We start from the raw sequence: 19946 nt of genomic DNA on the forward strand, positions 1-19946 counted from the left end.
CGACTTGTACTTCAATTTTTAGGGTCATTGCTACTCTTTTCATATATTAATTTCTCTTATGATTATTGAACATTCAAGATTGAGAATCAAATTATAAGTAGCTAAATTCCCTTATTCTAAGGTTATGGCTACAAATGATTGTGTAGTATTGAATTTTATGGATTGAAGTTGGCTATCACATAAATTTCTCTTTTGTTCTTGATTTAGTATTTAGTGATTGACCACCATTGAAATAAACTGATTGTCTGACTTGAACTCAAGAGAAGAATAAAAGGATAGAATGTGGGACAAGAGGAGCATGCTCTTATTTAGAGACTAGGGTTGATATGTATCTAGAGTAGGGATATACTTAGAAATTTTGCTTGGTTACTAAACAAGATGAAAACGTAATGCTCTTCAATTGGTTCAATCTATCCCTGCTCAATGATGTAGTTAGACTGCCAATTATGGTAGATGATTAGAGGTCGAGAGACTATGATTATACATTTAACCTTGTAAATCCGTGATTTGATAACCAATTGAAGTCCCCAGAAAAAGATACTATGCATAAATTCTAAGCTGGTTGCATCCCTGGAATTTCCCAAGTCATTGTTTAAACTTTATTTGAAATAGAATCGCTATTAGATAGTTTAGTTTACTTTTGAAGAATTGGTAATTTAGAATTAATCATAAACCTTTCTTGACACACTTTCTTTAAATTAAAGTTATTGAAAATTTCAAATAACATCTAATCTTAAGTCTCTGTGGGTATGACATTCGAATCTTAAACACTTGTGTGTGCGCTTGGATGCAATAAATTTTTGGTGTCGCTGCCAAGGACTTTAGAATTAGGAATTATTTGATTTATCTAATTTCTAAATTTATTTTTCAAGTGTTGACGACTTGATCTTAGCTGTCTTTTGTTGTGGGTTGTTTTCGGACGTCAAAATGGAAGGTGAGAAGGAGTTTATAGAGCCATTTGCTGAATAAAAAAGAATCTTTTACCAGCAGAGAAGGAAAGCGTTCTTAACGTACCATATTCCTCTAGTCGAGGTTGAACCAAAAACACATGTAGCAATAACAGAGATGACAGGATGTGATGTAGTAATCTCACGCACAACTAATGTTACGTCTAACATTCAGAAGCCAATTGCTTGTGGTAGATTTTAGTTGAAAAAGAATATGGTGCAACTATTGCACACTAATGGACAGTTCACTGGTTTACCTCATAAGGACCCACTAGTGCACATTCAGAACTTCGTTGAAATCAGTGACACGTACACTGCAACGGGAGTATCCCCTAACTATGCGAGGATCACCTTGTTTCCCTTCTCTCTATTAGGGGAAGCAAAGAGATGGTTGAAATTGGAGCCAGCGAACCCTATTACATCATGGGATGATCTTGCTCGTAAGTTTTTAATACGGTTCTTCCCATCTGGGAAGACAACCAAGCTAAGGAGTGAGATATTGAGTTTCGAACAGAAAGATGGGGGGAGGGGGAGGAATTTATACCATGCATGGGCTAGATTCAAATCATTACTCATAAGTTGCCCACACTATCATCAAGTGAATGAAGTCTTAGTCTACACCTTTATTGAGAGTTTGGAAGCAAATACAAATTTTTTGCTAAATTTAGCTACAGAGGGAAAGCTTGGGAGAAAACTTATACGAAATTGTTTGCTTTGTTGAATCGATCTCTCAAGGAAATCCTGAGTGGAATAGAGGAGACGCTAGACCTATAGTACAGAAGACTGGTGGAGTATTAGAGGTGGATGCAATTATTGTTTTAACTACACAAATTGCTGCAATGCAGAACATGATGAAGACCCACTTCAGTAATATATCATTAGGACAACACCCCACTAAGGTAAATATGGTACAACAACCGCAAGCATGGTGCAAGATATTTGGAAGCGGTGAGGATAAGGCTGATTGTTATGGAACGAATCCAGATGCAGGAATTTTGTAGATAATGCACAACGGGGAGGGGCCACCAAAACTATGGAAACACTTAGACTCCTAACTGAGGGAACCATCCAATTTTTATAAGGAGGAAATCAGAATCAGGTGCAGGGCCAAAATCAATATCGACCTCAAGGTAATTGACAAAATTATCAATATCAGGGCCAAAGTAATAATCAAAGTGGCCAGCAAGGAAACATGAGCATTGAAGAGATGTTGAAGAAACATGAGCATTGAGGAGATGTTGAAGATAAAGTAACTTCCATACATAAAGTAAGGGGAAACAAAAATCAAAACTTACCCTAAATAAGAAAAAGAAAATAATCGAAACTTTCCTTACTCCTCACCACCCGAAATGAGTCCAAACTTTGAATTTAACATCCAACCCCGATTTGAGACCCGAATTTTGATATCTCGATCTTGACTCAGGACCATTCATTTATTTTATTTTTTTAAAATTTTAAAAATACATGAAAAATGTTTTCTTTCATATCAAACACACCTTAAAGGAAGAAAAATAATAAGAAAAAAATCTTGTAATATAAGTACCTATTTCTCTACGTAATAAGAAGAAAAGGACAATATGCATACCCATATCAACTATTGGGTTTATCCATTTTTATTCATATTAAATATGAGTTGAGTCGAGTATTTTGTTCATTTTCACCCGACTCATATTCGACTCGACTCTTATGTGTCCCACCCCTAGCCATGACATATAAAAATATATAGTCAAAGAAAAAATTGATTGACTCTCCTAATTTCATATGTGCCGCATAAATTGGAGTAAATTAAAGAAATTTCCAATGATTAAAAAGACATTTTCACAAATTTAAACATTTTCAAATTACATTAAAAGTGTTATAAATCATAAAAATTAACAACTTAGAATAATTAAAAAATTAAAAAATTATGACTGATATATTTTTCATTGACTCTTAAAATTCTATTATATCATACTCTCGCAGTCCCATATTAGTTGACCATCTTACTAAAAATAGTTGTCTCATATTAGTTGTCAACCTTACTAAATCAAGAAAGCATTAACTATTTTTTTCATATATTATCCTTGCAATTAATTCTTTTTGAAAGCGTTCACATTTATTTCTAATATTTCCAAAAAGTTTTTTAAGGGGTGAATTATAGTAAAATTATCGTCTTATTCATGAATTCTTAATATCCGAGTAAAAAGAAAAAAAATGATCAACTAATATGAAACATGAGAGTATATTGTGCTCGTGTTGATACAAATTTCTCTATATAGTACTTCCTCTATTCAACAATAGTTGTCTATTATTGACTTGACACACCCTTTAGAAAACAATAAATAATAGGGGTAATATTACTATATTATCCTTTTGACTTTATTAAATTTAATGTTTTGAAAAATGTGTTAGGTAATAAATAATATTTAATAGCAAGAGTAAAATGTCTCAAAAGTTAAATTATCTCTTGATTTTCTAAATTGAATAAATATTATTAGACAATTATTTTTAATATAGTGGACAACTATTATTGGACGGAGTGATTACTTCTAATAAATTTCAAGTGGGAAGCAAAGGTCCAAAGATCAACTCTTAGTAAATGTTTACAAAACTCCCATCTCCAACTTATTACTTTTGTCATTGTTTGGTCAACTCTAATTAGTGTTGATAAAACAAAATCAAATGCAAATGTTCACTTTTCAAAAACAGGAAATCTGTTTTGGTTCATGTTTGGTTAACTCTAGTTAGTGTTTTACTCCTTTTTTGAAATAAAATCTGATTTTCATTAAGAGCCCATTTGGATTGGCTTAAAAAATTATTTTTTAAGTAAAAAATAAAAAGTTAAATTGAAATGGCTTTAAGTAACAAAAAAGAAAGTAGGGGGAGACCTACTTTTGATTCTTGACTTATTTTAGTTTATTTTAAACTTATTTTAAGTCATTTTTTTTACTTGGTCAAACACTTCTTAACTTATTTTAAGATATTTTCTATATTTGTCAAACACATTCAGAAGTGAACAACGGACTTAAAAATACATTTGACCAACTTTTAAGCCAATTCAAACCCCCTCTAAGTCAAACAGGAAACTTTTAATACCTCTTTACTCTCCAAATAGGACTTTTCATTTGTAAAATTTGTTTTATGGTTAATTGATTGTAATTTTCCTTTTTTGTTTAATTTTTTAAAATCTAAGTTTGAATTTGAATATAGGGATAAATGTGCCTTGATGAGTAAAGACAAATAAAAAGACTTTCGAATATGATAAGTCAAAGTCCCACTCACGTGTACGCCTTGTGAGCCGTCCGATCACATCAAAATTTTATACAATGAGACTAATCAACGGTTCAGATTCAAAGTAAGGTAAACAATTTCCCCCAAAGTAACAAAAAGTCTGAACAGTCATTCCTATTTTGGACATAAATGTTAAAATTAGATACTGAAATACAGATAGTAAACAAACATAAGAAGTTATTAAGACTATATATATACACAAATTTATGTTTATATATAGAAAATAAAAATGCCCATGGAAGATTCAAAATCAAGATAGGGTAAATATTTTCTTTAGTCAACTTCAAATTTCTTTAGTCTCATTTGTTTGAAGAATTGGATTTTTAGAATTTTTTGTATTGGATTGAAGTTAATTTTGGTTAAGAGGGATGTGATGGAGGAAAAAACAGCAATTCATACAGTAATAAATGCAGTAGAGGCACTTGGAAGGGGTTTTGATGTAAATTATGATACAAGGTTGTTGTATTGTAAGGGAGTGGATGGGTCTAGGGTTGTAGAGATTAATGAAGAACATACAAGGGATCTTTGGTTATATGACGATGTTATTTTGCAAAATGTTTCAAAAGATATTAGCAACTTTCAAGAATCTGTTGGTCGCGATGGAACTAGTGTTTGCTCCTATAATGAGGTATGTATGTATCATGTTTTTAATCAACTCAAAATCTTTTGTTTGTGGATTCTTTGAAATTTGAATTGAAAGAATAGTAATTCAATGTTGTTAGAAACCAAAATTGTTTAGGATTTTGGTATGTTAATTTATGTCTAGTTACCATTTATAGTCAAATTGATATACAAATAGGTTTTTTTCTGTTTTGAGTTAAATGATGTTACCTATTTTCATTGTGGAAATTTGTAGAGAGCATTCAAGGATTATTAGCTTTTGAAATAAATATTTGTCTTGCTTTTATTCATTCAACTAATTTATTTTTTGTAATATAAACGTCAATCAACTAATAATAGTTATCTCAGAAATTCATTCAATTTTGTTTTGTCAGAAAAAAATCACTCAACTAAAGTCATTTCACCTACAAAGTCTCTCAACCAATTCAAGCAACATTTCCGGCAGATATTGCCGATGTGGAGTTATTTAAAAGCCAATTTTTTAAAAGTAAAAAGCGGATCAATTTAATAGTTGATTAGAATAAATAGCTTTTTGTTTTTTTTTTTAAAATTATGTTTATAAAAATTTCCACCTCAGCAATATTTACGGAAAATGTTGCTTGGATTGTAGGAGAAATGACAATAGTTGAGTGACTTTTCTATTACAAATCAAAGTTGAGTGACTTTCTAAGATAATTATAATTAGTTGGGTAAACTGTTAGTTGAGTGGCGTCTGAGAAACTAACTCGATTAAAAATAAGTGCTCTAAGATTACAGTCTCATGTTTGAAATCGGAAACATTGAACATTATGATAGGGTGTATCCATTTAATTGTTTTGATCAGTAGTCTCGATACTTCATGCTATGCTCAAGTTGCAACCTTGAATGATTCTTTGGTTGAAGTAGATTTCTGTTTTATACTTTTTTGCTTTTCTGAGGAAGAAAAGTTAATCTCATCTTGCACCCTGTTGTCAGTTAATGGTATTTATGTATATTTTTTGTATGGATTGTGCTACTATTTTATTGTAGTAATTTCAGGCAAAAAAGGCTGTTTGTTTAGGCCAATTTCCAGTTAACGTTAGTAATGAACATTTTTGGTATTTATGTTCTGCACGTTGCTGATTTTGTTGTATGAATTAAACATTTGAGGAGAAAATAGTCTCTTGTTTAGGCCTGTGGTAGAGATGAACCGAAGAAAGAACGTTTAACCAGATTTGTTGGTGTGGGGCCATTAGATTAGAGGTAAAAAATGTGTGTTTCACAAGCATCTGTAAATGTGATATGAATATTTTAATTTTCTATTTTTTCCTCGTCGAGGAAGGATTTGTATACATATAAACTCAAATTAGGTATGATCAGTTGATGATAAAAGGTGACCTAGGTGAATCCTGTTAAGCTAACCTCAAACTAACATTATCCCAGGCTTGTATTTGGGTGGAAAAGTTGCACAAGTAGAAAAATATAATTAGCATAAGTCCTTATCACCATATACATAGTCACATAACAGACAGGAGGAGGAAGGGTGGATGTGCAAATGCAATATTTAAAGTTTTCAATGACGATATCTTCAGAGATTTCTGTGTCAGACTAACTGTTTAGTTAGATGGTATACTGAAAAGGCTAATATAGTGGTCAGGTTCCACAAGAACAGTTTGTTAGGGACTAGATGATTACACCTCATCTTTCTACCACATGATCGTAATGGATGTAAATGCTACTATGGCCGAAATATATGAACATTACCTTATCTGCTCATTTTTTTTGGTTAAGGGGAGCATGCTATGATGGTATATTTGTACGTTGTAATCTTGAGATGATGGAACAAAATGTAATTTTTAGGAAGAAAATATGTTCTCAAAGAAGTCGTTCACTTCCGGAAACAGAAAACATACACATTCATATTTTGTTCATCTTTTCCATCAATATCATTGGCTCTCTTCATGTGAATTCTATATCGAGAAATGGCTTTCCTTTCTTCTCTGTATCAGTCATATTTCTTGGAAATAATCCGTGAACTATAGTTTTCACAGCCTCATTTCTATATTCCATTTACCTTTACTTGTACCTTCAAATATTCTAATTGGAACTTAGTTGACGGTGATACTCGCTTTTTGTTGATTTGTAGTATCATCTGATAATCCAGTTTCTCGAACTTTTCCCACCTAATGCATTTGATTATTGTTGATTGCAGATGGTGGAATATTTTAATAAAAAGGCTAATCTACCAGGCCATGCTCCTCTTGGTAGCTTCAATGTTGCATTCAGTTATACTGGTTCAAAGAATATAGATACCGCTAGTACAAAGACGCTTTGTATGGATGGATTTTTCATACCGCTTTCTAATCTTCAACTCATGACTTCCCCTCTTGTTTTACGGGAAGACGTTAAAAGAGCTGTGCCAACATCGTGGGATCCGCCAGCACTGGCAAGGTTGGAATTCATCTTCATTGTTTTTTTGTTACAAGTGTCTATGGTTAAGGTGTAAGATACCTTTACAAGAGCTTCTATTATCATCTAAAGCAAGGGTTACTTCTGTGACTTACAGCTTCATTGAGAATTTCGGAACGCATGTAATTACATCTGTAACTATCGGTGGAAAAGATGTAATTTACGTTAAACAGCACATATCATCACCTCTATCCACAGTAGAAATAAAAAATTACGTTCAAGACATCGGAAATCAGAGGTTCTCCAGCACAGGAAGCCTTACAAGTTCAGGTTTATTGAAATACAAGGTTAATGCTAGTTCCATATATTTTCGTTGGTTTCAATCTCTGAGAACCTATATTTTTATTACGGTTTTATATAATCTGTTTCACCCTTTGAGATATACTCTTATGTTTGTGTTCTGATTCTTCCTTTTGTTTAATTTAGCAGGCTGCTGATCCATCAATTTTCAATAATCAGGGGATATATCCCCAACCCACTAGTGCGCCATACATTTCTGGAAATGGAAAAGAGGTTTGTCACCTTCCCCCCTCTTCCATTTTCTTTGTTGTTTTTTCTGTAACTTTTTAAATCTTGTAAGCTTCGCTGGGATAACTTTAGGATGATGAGAAGAGCAAAAAATTCAGTGTGTCAATTGTCAAATGTGTTGTACTGTTGAGGGTGAAATATGCTAGCCTATATATATATATTAGAGGATGAATACTTAATTAAATGAAGCATGACAATTGGTAAAAAAATTGTATGCTTCCTAGGCATGTCAAACACATGATATGTTGTCGTAACTCTGTGGTAATGAAATACTTTTTTCCTCGAGATCCGAAGTAAAAGCTATTGTGTTGCCTCTAGCCTGTATGCATCTGTATCCTATGTACACAATATGTATTTAGTGGAATGACAAGATTGTCCTTCAAACTAGGTAATAGTCTCACATGAATCTCATATTCTGTCTCAGTTAGATGAATAAAGCAACAAAGGAAAAAAGGGGAATAGGGGAGTTTTGTGTGTCTGTCTGTGTGTTCGAGTGAGAGCGAGAGAGACAGTCCAACATAAAACATTTGGAGGATTAAGTCTTTGAGTGTCAATTTTCTTGTAGAGCTCTAGCTACTACTGGCGCGTTGTTTGTAAATTTTATTGATGGTTTTATTGACTGATTACATAAAAAGAGTTTGCGCTGACGGTGTTAACCTTTCTAACTGTTATGTTTGTGGGCCTGACTACCGCTGCACGTTAGTCTTGCACGAAATTTTCTTAAAGTAGTCCGGAATTGCTTAGAAAATTGCTTGGAGCACATGTTAAACAGTCTAGGATTTGGTTTTTTCACAGCCTATATCAACATGACTTGGTGTATTTTGTATCATCTTTCATTAAGAAATAATAAGAGTTAAGAGTTGGTGACATGACGTGAATTTCCTTCACTTCCCCATGTTAAATTCTGTGTTTTTTCTTTTTCGTTATTATTGCTTTCATTAAACATTGCCTCATAACTCTAATGTTTCTGAATATCGATGGGGTTTGAGGTTTAACGTTCTTTTGATTGTATATCATGCAGGATGTTACAGTCATTTTCAGAAGAAGGGGAGGGGATGATCTGGAACAAAGCCATACTCAATGGGCGAAGACTATTAGATCTTCTCCAGACGTTATTGAGATGTCGTTCGTTCCTATCATTCTCCTCCTTGAAGGGGTTAAAGGGAGGGATCATTTGGCACGGGCTATAAGTCTTTATCTTGAATGTAAGACACTTTATCCTTCAAAGACGTACATACAAAAGCAGCGAGTTTCGTAGTTTTTGGTGGTGATAAGTAATCCAAGTTGCATGAATTCTTGCAGACAAACCTCAAATTGAGGAGCTTAGATATTTCCTGGAGTTTCAGGTCCCAAGAGTATGGGCTCCTGTACATGACAGACTTCCTAATCAACATAGAAAGGAGCCTGTTTGCCCATCTCTTCAGTTTAGCATGATGGGGCAAAAGCTTTATGTTAGCCATGAACAAGTACGTTAATGTCTTTCGATCTAAATTTAAATTTTACTGGTTGATGCTAACGTACGTATAATCTGAAGGATAGATGAAATAAAGCGTTTATCATCATGTGGCCGGCGATCTCATTTTCAAAGGCCTGACTTCTGCTCTTGGTTTTGATCCACTACAGGTGTCAGTGGGACGTAAGCCCGTGACCGGAATGCGGCTATATCTTGAAGGGACGAAGGTGAATCGACTATGCATCTATCTTCAGCATCTTGTTTCTCTTCCTAGGATCCTCCAACCATACTGGGAAAGTCATATAGCAATTGGGGCTCCAAAGTGGCAGGGTCCGGAAGAACAAGACAGTAGATGGTTCGAAGCAGTGAAATGGAAGAACTTCTCACATGTGAGTAGTGCACCAATTGAGAGCCCGGAAATTTTCATAGGAGATCTTTCAGGTGTATACATAGTCACAGGAGCTCAGCTTGGGGTCTGGAATTTTGGTTCGAGAAACGTCTTGTATATGAGGCTCTTGTATTCAAGGTTACCGGGCTGCACTATTAGAAGATCGTTGTGGGATCACACCCCGAATGACAAGTTAAGGAAACAGGCTGATAGCAATGGCGATGAAAGTTCAATTCCAGGACAGAATTTTATAGGCAATAAGTTGGCAAAATTTGTTGACATGACGGAGATGAGCAAGGGACCTCGAGATCCTCCGGGTCATTGGGTTGTCACAGGTGGAAAACTTGGTGTTGATAAAGGGAAAATTGTTTTGAGATTGAAGTATTCTTTGTTAAATTATTAGTTAATTTAGATTTAGAAAGGGAGAGATGGTGATGTATATCGGTGTTCTTGTGTACTCACTTTGTTTGAACCCCAATATAAGGCATTTCGGGAATCGGCCTGATTCTATCTCTTTTCGTTCCGTTTGAAGAAAGAAAGGATCCCAAAGAATCGATCTTTCTTTTCGTTGTTGAATCTATATACTTGGTGGTTTTGGATGGCTAAGTTTCTCAAATTTTGCTGCACAATTGTCTTCTGTCTTGAAGTGTAGTTCTTTTCAGAAAATGTCACTGATCATCTCCTACTTTGTCAAAAAATGACCTTTAATGACTTGGATCCGTCACCTCTGGCTAAAGAGATTATTGTTATTAGTCGAACTCCAATATAGATATTGAAGAAAGTTTCCAAAACTTGCAGAAACACATTCACTATTGTTTCTAGTTCTTGAATACCAAAGCTAAAAAAGAATAATACTCCCTTTGTCTCTTTTTTTAGTTGTTATGTTGTGCTTTTCGAGAATCAATTTTAATTTGATAATTTGAAATAAAAAATTTAGACATTCAAAAACTATACGAAAAGTATTATAAATTGCAACATTTTTCATATCAATATGATGAAAAATTATATCTTTAAATTTAAGTCAAAATTCATATAATTTGGCTCTCAAAAAGAAAACTATGACAACTAAAAAGAGACAAAGGAAATAGTAATATATTCACATCAATTAACATTAGATAACATAACCATGCTTCTACATAAATTACAACTTGTTTCTTTTGTTGTAATTCTTGCCATGTGCTAGTATATTTGTGTGACAGTAAATCAACAGAGGTAGACACTTTCGATTATCATCTTAGATTTTATTTTTTTTTGACAAATAACTTCATACATATTGTTTGAAAAATAATAAAGCCCCCTTGAATTAAATTCATGTCTTAAAACATATGGAGTAATTAACTTGTCTTAGAATTGACCTCCTTGAAAAGTTTGTCCAAATTGCCAATTAGGTGGAGCAACATTGTAGGTGGTTACTATCCTTCCATCACTAGCTATTACTTTGAAAGAAAGACTTTGGCCATTAAGGTATGAGTGACTCTGCCAATTTTGACCCCAATTTCTTGACATCTTTTGCCACCCTGTTTTTGATCCTTTTATGGACACTGATTGGATGTCTCCTGCACCTCCAACGTTAGTTATCAACACTAGGTTGAAGTAGGAATGACCATTAATGGTGAACCTCATTCCTCCTTTCTTCATGCAAGGCACCCTGCCATACCATAACAAAATCTGCTTTAGACAATTAGTTACCGACATTAGTTAATTGTTATTGGATCCAATGTTGCTATAGGCTTTATGGACATTTACAAAGACTAATTGTCTCTAAAAAACATATATTTAGCGGAAATTAAATTATAACAGTTTTTTTTTAACCCTCCCTAGGAGCTCCTACCCTTTTTGCTCCCTTGGTGACTTGAACTCGCAACCTTCGGGTTGAAAGTGAGGGGTGCTTACCATCCGAGCAACTCCCTCTCGTCAAATTTTAATAGTTAAAATTGTTGCTAAAGATAATTTTTTGATTAGTTCCGAAGGGAAAATGCTCAAATATGCCATCAAACTTCTATGCCATCCGTCAAAAGGTTTGGCTCATTTATATCATTATTTGTTAACAGAGATGGCGTAGATGAGCCAAGCTTTTAACTAATAGCATTATGAGCCCTTTTCTCAAAGTTTAATGGCATATTTGAGTCTTTTCTTTTTTTTAAAAAAAATGATTAATTAGTGACATGGCCGAATGTCAAAAGAAGTTTTGCAAAATCTAAATTGTTTTCAATTAACAAAAAATATCACAGATGAACCTTTTTATCAAATGCAAATGACCCAAACTTTTAATAGATGATATAAATGAGCATTTTCTCGTCATATTAAAGTATATATGAAAAAAAGAAAAATAGATCAAAAATGAATTTTGTCACATTAAAGTAAGTGTATATGGAAAAAGAAGTTGATGGTGTAAAAGTTGTAACGAACTACCAATTAAAGACAATGTTATACTAATACCTTCTATAGATGACAGGGACAATGCCAGCTCTATATAGAGCAATTTTCAAGAAAGCAGGCTGAGCCAAATCAAAGTGTCGAAGAGGGGGATTACACCAGCCACCATTGTTATTAGCCAGGGCGTAGTTTGGTGGGCAAAAGTTGGTGGCTGTGACTGTGATTGTACCACGTAGACACCATCGACGGTCCGCATTGACATTGCACTTGAGTTCATAGCAAGATCCACAACTCAACCCACTATTAAACAGTACAGTGCTCAAAGCTGCAGTATTTGTACCATAACCTTGGCTGTACAAGTTTCCGTATCCACATGCTCCTCCTGCAACAAGATAATTAAAGTTAAATTTTAATAAGAGGCCTTAAATCTTTTTTCTATAGTTGACATGTATAAATTGAATACATGAAGACTAACGACAGGTTATATACGTAAATAAGTACATACCCATGGTACCGGAAGCATCAGAACCGCCATAGAATGTTGCATGAGCATTCTTCCAACCAGTATAAACTCCGAGTCCATAAGAGTACTGTTGTACACATGCAAGAAAAAATAGGAAGAGAAATGGCAAATGATGACATTCAATAGCCATTTTAATTTTGGTGGTGAATGGTGTTGTACTAGTTAATTACTTAAATTGGAGGAGGATTGAATATGGTTGGGAAATTGAGATACAAGGAAATGAGGCTAATGCATGCCTATTTATAGTATTATTAACTAAACTCTTAGCCTGTTTTATTTTGCTCCCTAGCTACTCTAGCAGGACCCCTCCCCCTGTGGGTCGGCCCCCATGAACTTTTTTGACAACTTATAATTTTTTTTAGGTTTTATTAGTGTTATTTGGTTGGGAACAAGTTATATAGAAATTATTTCAGGATAAATTATAGTGGGAATGGGATAAGTTATTAACTTCACCATGTACATATAATAATGTATCTCATCACTAAGGTATAAATAATCTCATGACTATCTAATCAAACACACGATAAAATAGTCCTACATATTATCCTTAGAATTATTATACCTAATTATATATATATATATATATATATATATATATATATATATAAGGCATACATTAGAAGTGAACGGTTATCAAGTTTGAACCGGACAAGAACCTAACCAACTAACCAAGTGATTGAATTTAATTCATATAATACAGTAACAAAAACCATGCATTTATGTTTTCTTTTAATTTTCATTATTTAATTGTGGGACCCTGAACTCTTTTTCTTCGTGGTCTGGCAAGGTTTTAATTAGATAAAAATTACCTAATTGGTCAATGAATAATTAAGCCAAGCACCGCACGTGCTAATTTAGTAATTGTCCTTATTATTATTCTTCTATGACAAACAAAAATATCAATAAACAAAATATCATGAACTCAAGAATAAAGCAAAAAAATCTTCAGTTTTTTTTCTTTTAAATATTTTCATTATTACAGCCTTTATTATCATCAAGTTGATACCAAAATTTGCCCCTTTCGACCGACAATATAAAAAAATTAGACATAAAAAAACTATATTTTCAAGTCACATGTATTGTTGCAGCAGATAATTTTCCTTAATTTAAAAATTAAAATCCTATTTCTGATGGAGAGTTACTGGTAAGTTTTTTGTTTTTTGTTTTTTGGGTTGTATATAGAGTATTATAAACTAAACTCTTAGCCTGATTAGCAAACAAAAAAAAGTTTATCCCCGAATAACTTTTACAGGGAAAATTATATAACAAGGTAATTATTTATGATAAATCATTATAGTTTAAAATATTATAATTTATAGCTATATGTAGGGTTTAATAATAAATTTCTCTCTTCTCTCTCCCTTTGTGTCTCTCTCTCTCCTGCCCAAACAGTTGCAATCCAAAAAAATATATTCCACATAAATATGACATTTGTATTTTATATTTTGTATTATGTATTAAATATATTTGTATTCCGTATCATCTGTATTTTGTATTATGTATCAACTGTATACATATTCTGTATCAATTATATTATGACAATTTGTATTTTGTCAATTGTACACAAATAGTGTTTGTTAATACAACTGATACGATTATATTCAATATATAATATAAATCAATTGTATTTAGATAATTATATTTATATTTTTTTTTCAATATTTGTATTTGTATTATGTATCAATTGTATTCATAATACAACGAATACAACATGTATTCATCCTCTCTCCTCTCGATCTCCATCTTGTTCGCCTCTCTCCTCCCTCTCTTGATCTTGCTCGTCTCTCTCCTCCTAAAATGAATACAATATACAAATCAATTGTATCAATTGTATTCGTGATATAATGATTTGATACAATGAATACAACAAGTATTCAACCTCTCTTACCTCTCTCCTCTCTCCTAGTCTCGCTCGCCTCTCTCCTCCCCCTAGCATGCAACTAAAAATTCATAATTAAATAAACTATTTTCCCCAATAACCAAATACTTTTGTCTGTAAATACTGCAGATTTGATTCCATCCATAATTCTATTTTCTTTCCTATGAGTTATAGTTATATCTAATTAAGCTCAAATTATAGTTATTTTTTTAAAATTGCCTGAAAATTGATTAGTACTCCATCTGTCCCAATTTATATGATTTACTTTCCTTTTAGGTTAGTCCAAAAAAGAATAACACATTTCTATATTAAGTAACAATTTAACTCTAAAAATGTTTATTTTACCCTTAATGAAATGATTTATAGCAACAAAAATTCCTATCATTCATTTTAGACCACAAGTTTTAAAAACCTTCATTTCTTTCTTCAACTCCGTGCCAAGTCAAACTATCTCACATAAAATGAGACGGAGGGAGTAACATTTTGTCAAGATGCAGTAAATTAAATTACTCCCTCCATTGCATATTAATTGAATTTTTGAGGTGTTTCATACCCTTTAAGAAAAGTAGATTAAGACATAAATTGAACATAGTTTTCCATTTTTACCCTTATTAATTATTGTCAAATTTATTGAAGTCATCACCTTGAAAATTCAAATGAAGGGTAAAATTGGAAGAGTACTCTAAAAGTAATCTTGAAAATTGAATAATTAAGTTAATTTAAAAAATAAAAATACCTTAAAAATTCAATTAATATGAAATGGAGGAAGTATTAGAAAAGGCATAAATAAAATTTTTATAGAAAGAAAACAAAGATCTCCTCTAAAGTTGAATAAAGTAGTTGTTGTAGTAATGATTTGTGGGATGGTTTAAACGAATCACAGAAATGGAGGCTAAAAAAGTTGCAATTTCTTGGACGGCCGATTTGTCACATGTTGAAGGATGACGTGTCATTGCTGACCTGTCCTTTCCCGGGTTTCATGATAATCCTCAAAGTCAACACCCAAAAACACAACTACTAACTTTTATATTGCCACCAAAACACTTCAGCAACACAAATATAGTATTTGATGAGCTTAATTACATAAATCAGTATTCATTGTCATGTTTATTAAAAATAATTATTTCAAAATATTTGTTGTTAAGAAATAATTGAATCATTGTTTCCCTTTTAACCTGAATTAATATTAATTGAAATTTAAGAAGGAAAAACTACATAATAAGGCAATATATGCCATGTATTAATAAAATTATATTTCACAGCTATATTATCCAATTAATAGCTACTTTCTAATTTAAAAGTGTATCTTTCAATTAGTATATTTTTAGGCTTAATTCTAGGCATTGTACTTATATATTATTTATCTTTCCTATTTTCTCTCTCCAAATTAGTGTATATAGCCCCAGATTAACGCATTATTCCCTCTTTCAAGGATGATTTCTTTTTCATGGACGATTCTTTTAATGACGCTGCACTTCCTTTTCCTTTCTTCGAGAAATTGGCACTATCATTGGCTTGAGATGATTTACGAAATTTCATTGTCAGCCATGAGAGAAAATTTTGAAGCTTAAGTTCAAATTACGTATTCATAAAATTATTACTAAAATTAATGAGGGATTGTTTTGAAAGATTGGATATATTACGAGAAGTTCATATATCGAATTTGAGGGATTGTTGGCGCAAATTTGGAGACTTTTCAAGGAATCAAACACATATATACATTCTATTCATGTATTAAAGTACTAGAGAGGCTATAGCCCGTGTCTAGCACGGGCCCAACACTGTCAAATTTGTGACATGAAACTCAAAATTACACTAAATAGCAGAATTCTATCATTATCGATATTTACATGTTATCAGTAAGTGCACGTGTAATAAAAGAGGTATAACCACTCGGGTGTATGTTTTCCTAACTAAAAACACTTAGCTATAAACTATCCTTGCAAATGAAAATTGATACTCAAGCAATTGAGCATTTTAAATTCATTCAGATACACATTACCAGGAAGCTATTGTTAACATGTGAAAAATATCTTTTGCATACATAATTGTGCTTAATAAGATACTTATCTCTACTACATGTAAAAAATACAAGTACATTATCAAAAATACTATTAGACATATCAAATGTATGTATCTTCAAATGTGTCTTGATTCATTGTTTCAATGAGCTGGAGCTACACTCCATGCCTTGGTAGCCATCCTTGGCTATTCCAGAAACCACATAGCAAAGAAGTATTTTGAGGTACCTTCAGAAAGCTTGTAAAAATCAATCAGCTGAAGAAAATTGAACTTAAGAGGGCTGCAAAAATAAAATTAGAGAGTTATACAATAAAAGATGCATTTGTCAAAAGTTATTATACCATATTGTCAACAGATTTTCATAGACTATAAAATGAACAACTAAAATACCCTTGGACTGCTATAATCTACTATTGATAGCAGTCAAAATTCTTAAACCAAAGTAACTATTGTTTTGGAAGTTGAATGAGTAATAAGCTCTTTCAAAAATAAATATAGAACAACAGCTAATAAGTTAGAGACTCAGTGCGTTGTTTAACCAAAAACTTCTCTTTTATCTCTAAATTGATTTCCATCAACAACAACAATTAAACCACTTTAGAAAATCTAAAGTAGAAACTTCAGACCCACAAATTGCTACAGTAAATGAAACTATGTAGCTATATCCGGACATTAATATCAAAACACTAATATGAGAAATACATATAAGCACATAATAAGCTAAAATGAATTCAATCTGATGAACCATTTTCATACCATACTTTCTTCTTCATTAGGACCGACTCTTCTTTTTTATTAACATAATTAACTATCAAGCAAAAGTTTGTTCAAGGATTAACTCCTTATTCACTAGACTAATACTCTAGTCATATTAAAATCTACATTAGCACAAAATCGCACAAGTACTACAAGAAATTATACAATAAATGAGATGTATACCCTTTAATATTTCATTCCTCATAGATTCTTTCCTGATGTTATTAACCTTTAGTCTCAGATTGTAGTTGGAATGTAGCTAATTAGGACCACATTTATAATTTGACCTTGAGGAATAACGTCTCTACATTATATATATACTCCAACAACTCTAATCTTATTATATTTCTACGTCTCAGAAATCCATTTTCTCTAGTCTACCTCACTCCAACACATTAATTTGCTATAGAATTATGTTTGCAATATTGCTAACTACGGATAGATGTAGTTCCTACGCGTTCAATTGGATCTAATATGTTTAACACAAAGGTTAAATACATATGTGAATAATTAAAAAAATCAACTATGTTTTGAGCCCATAATTACAGAAACTCAGTATTGAGAACATAAATATTAATTTCGTCAAAGTTAAATCATTGGTTATTAATATAAATAGGTGCAAGGCTTAAAAGCAAGTTGACAGTGTCGATTGAGATATCTTAAGCCAGATAAGAAATACCTGAATGTGTAAACATATGGGGAACTGGTGCAACATCTGTAATGTAAGCTAACATCAAACACAAGTTAGATTATATCCGCTCCTGTGGACTACAGGTTTATGTTATTTTTTTTATGTATAGAACACGTGTACTGCATCTAACCAACTAAACCTAAATATTGAACACTCCTCCTCCTTCCCCTGTCTTCCTTCTTCGACTTCATTCTCTACTCGAAAATCAAAGCTTGAAGATGATGAATTAATCAAAGTTGAGGATTGTTAATTTTTTTCCATGAAATGGGTAAGATCTGTAGGATCACCCATTTCATCCATATATATTTACTTAAATACCGGTTGATATAAGAAATGAGGTAGCCTAGCGTAGTTCCTACGCGTTCAATTGGATCCAATATATTTAACATAAATGTTAAATACATATGTGAATAATAATAAAAAAAATCATCTATGTTTTGAGCCCATAATTGCAGAAACTCAGTTTGAGAACATAAATGATAATTTTATAAAAGTTAAATCATTGGTGATTAATATATATAGGTAAGGCTTAAAAGCAAGTTGACAGTGTCGATTGAGATATTTTAAGCAAGATACGAAATACTTGAATGTGTAAACATATGGAGAATTGGTGCAACATCTATAATGCAAGTGAACATCAAACACAAGTTAGATTATATCTGCTCATGTGAACTACGGGTTTATGAGAAAATTACAAATTAAAGCCTCTCTCTTTAATAGGATTTCCGCCATTCATATAGCTAGAGGCTATGATTTTGCAATTTGATCATTGGTCATTAATTCAGCGATTTTCATTGCAAGCGGCCAAAAAATTTGCAAAAATATAATTCAGGGAACATGTATTTTGATAAAGTTAGCTTCAATGGAACTATATCAATAACAAATTATTTTGAGAAAAAATAGGCGTACTGACCTCTTTCAACGGTTGACTTTGACTAACTAAGCGTCCAATTAAATAACTAATTTGAGAACTTGCAAATATATTTTCTCCCAGTTTCTTCTGCAAGAATTCATGGGTGAATTTGGCTTGTGATGTCAAGAAACCCGAAATACCCAATCAACAAGATTTTTTGTAAAGGTTCGAACTTGTAAATGACATGCATGTATATATCTAACAAGATATTATTTGAAAGAGCAAAAGAACTAAAATTGAAGCAAAAAGACACAACCATTGAAAGAAATCCAGAACTAATGGGTATAAAATTAATCGAGAAAAAATAAAAAAAGGGATGGAGGGCGGGCAACGGGAATTACCATATCAAAAGTAAAAAAGTTAGGGCACCATCATGAGCATACAATAGTTGCGGCCACATAACTAATTCACAATTTCTTCAATTCAACATAAATGGACCTTCAACATCTCAAATAATGGGTAAAACTTAATATTCATTGAATAATATATGGAAACCAACTCCAAAAATCAAATTTGAATATATAGGCTCCGTTTTGAAACTTAGCATCATGATCAAAGTAAAGTAACGAAACTCATGAATTCAATTCGAGGCTCAAACTCCATTACGAACATGCAAGTAAAATATTAATCAAAAATCAGAAAATTAACAAAGATTTGGAATCGAAATTTTCAACAAAAACTACATCCAGTACAACTAAAATCCTTAAAGGATAAAATCAGAAATTTTACCATTACCGCAAATATTAATAATAAATCTACCATTGTGGTGAAACATGCAGGAAAAGACTAAAAAACTCACCCGTTTAGATTTTGAAAGAGAGTGAGTTGGGAGAGATTGAGAGCTATAACTCTAAATTGAGAACTTTAGATTACCTTAGGCCTTTGAGGTTGGATTTATTGATTTGAAATTTTCTGCATAAATTTTGTTTTAGAGAGATGGTGAGAGTTGAGAAAGGAAGAGAGTAAGAGAGGAAGAATGAGAAAGATAAAGCACAGGGTAAACTCATTTGAAACCTCTGCAATTGTAGTTAAAAGTGCCTAAATACCCCTCTTTTTAGTACAATTCACCTTGCTTTTTGTACAATAGGGTGATGCAATGTTGGTCTAAGCCTTATTGGCTTATATAATATAGAATATGTATATGCTTTATAT

At 32.3% G+C, this 19946-nt stretch overlaps 2 protein-coding genes across 3 annotated transcripts; one reads left to right on the forward strand and one right to left on the reverse strand.

Annotated features, from left to right (window-relative positions):
* The first annotated feature begins 4575 nt into the window (after positions 1 to 4575).
* Positions 4576 to 10037, forward strand: LOC125833062 (MACPF domain-containing protein CAD1-like). 2 transcript variants are annotated; one of them, XM_049512217.1, is made up of 7 exons: positions 4576 to 4845; positions 7009 to 7247; positions 7363 to 7552; positions 7692 to 7778; positions 8815 to 8998; positions 9096 to 9259; positions 9417 to 10037. In XM_049512217.1, exons 1-7 carry the CDS (start codon positions 4591 to 4593, stop codon positions 10035 to 10037), a joined length of 1740 nt encoding a protein of 579 aa, XP_049368174.1. In that variant the 5' UTR covers positions 4576 to 4590. The 2 variants fall into 2 exon arrangements, with proteins under 2 accessions (XP_049368174.1, XP_049368175.1); XM_049512218.1 differs by having other exon boundaries at positions 7695 to 7778.
* Positions 10038 to 10875: 838 nt separating this feature from the next.
* LOC125833056 (expansin-A10-like) lies at positions 10876 to 12743 on the reverse strand. Its single transcript, XM_049512212.1, has 3 exons — positions 12516 to 12743; positions 12074 to 12392; positions 10876 to 11282 (listed from the first exon to the last, which is right to left on the reverse strand). Exons 1-3 carry the CDS (start codon positions 12661 to 12663, stop codon positions 10979 to 10981), a joined length of 771 nt encoding a protein of 256 aa, XP_049368169.1. The 5' UTR covers positions 12664 to 12743; the 3' UTR covers positions 10876 to 10978.
* Positions 12744 to 19946: the final 7203 nt, after the last annotated feature.

Source organism: Solanum verrucosum, unplaced genomic scaffold, assembly GCF_900185275.1.
Source record: "Solanum verrucosum unplaced genomic scaffold, falcon-dt-bn FXZP01000041.1, whole genome shotgun sequence".
Taxonomy (NCBI): domain Eukaryota; kingdom Viridiplantae; phylum Streptophyta; class Magnoliopsida; order Solanales; family Solanaceae; genus Solanum; species Solanum verrucosum.

Excerpts from the sequence above, each read along its gene's own strand:
- LOC125833062 (XM_049512217.1), top strand. The coding sequence starts at position 4,591 with ATGGAGGAAAAAACAGCAATTCATACAGTAATAAATGCAGTAGAGGCA. Across the intron at positions 4,846-7,008 it reads GTGTTTGCTCCTATAATGAG|ATGGTGGAATATTTTAATAA; the intron begins GTATGTATGTAT and ends TGTTGATTGCAG. Across the intron at positions 7,553-7,691 it reads CAGGTTTATTGAAATACAAG|CAGGCTGCTGATCCATCAAT; the intron begins GTTAATGCTAGT and ends TGTTTAATTTAG.
- LOC125833056 (XM_049512212.1), bottom strand. The coding sequence starts at position 12,663 with ATGGCTATTGAATGTCATCATTTGCCATTTCTCTTCCTATTTTTTCTT. Across the intron at positions 12,393-12,515 it reads TGATGCTTCCGGTACCATGG|GAGGAGCATGTGGATACGGA; the intron begins GTATGTACTTAT and ends ATCTTGTTGCAG. Across the intron at positions 11,283-12,073 it reads GTCCCTGTCATCTATAGAAG|GGTGCCTTGCATGAAGAAAG; the intron begins GTATTAGTATAA and ends ATGGTATGGCAG.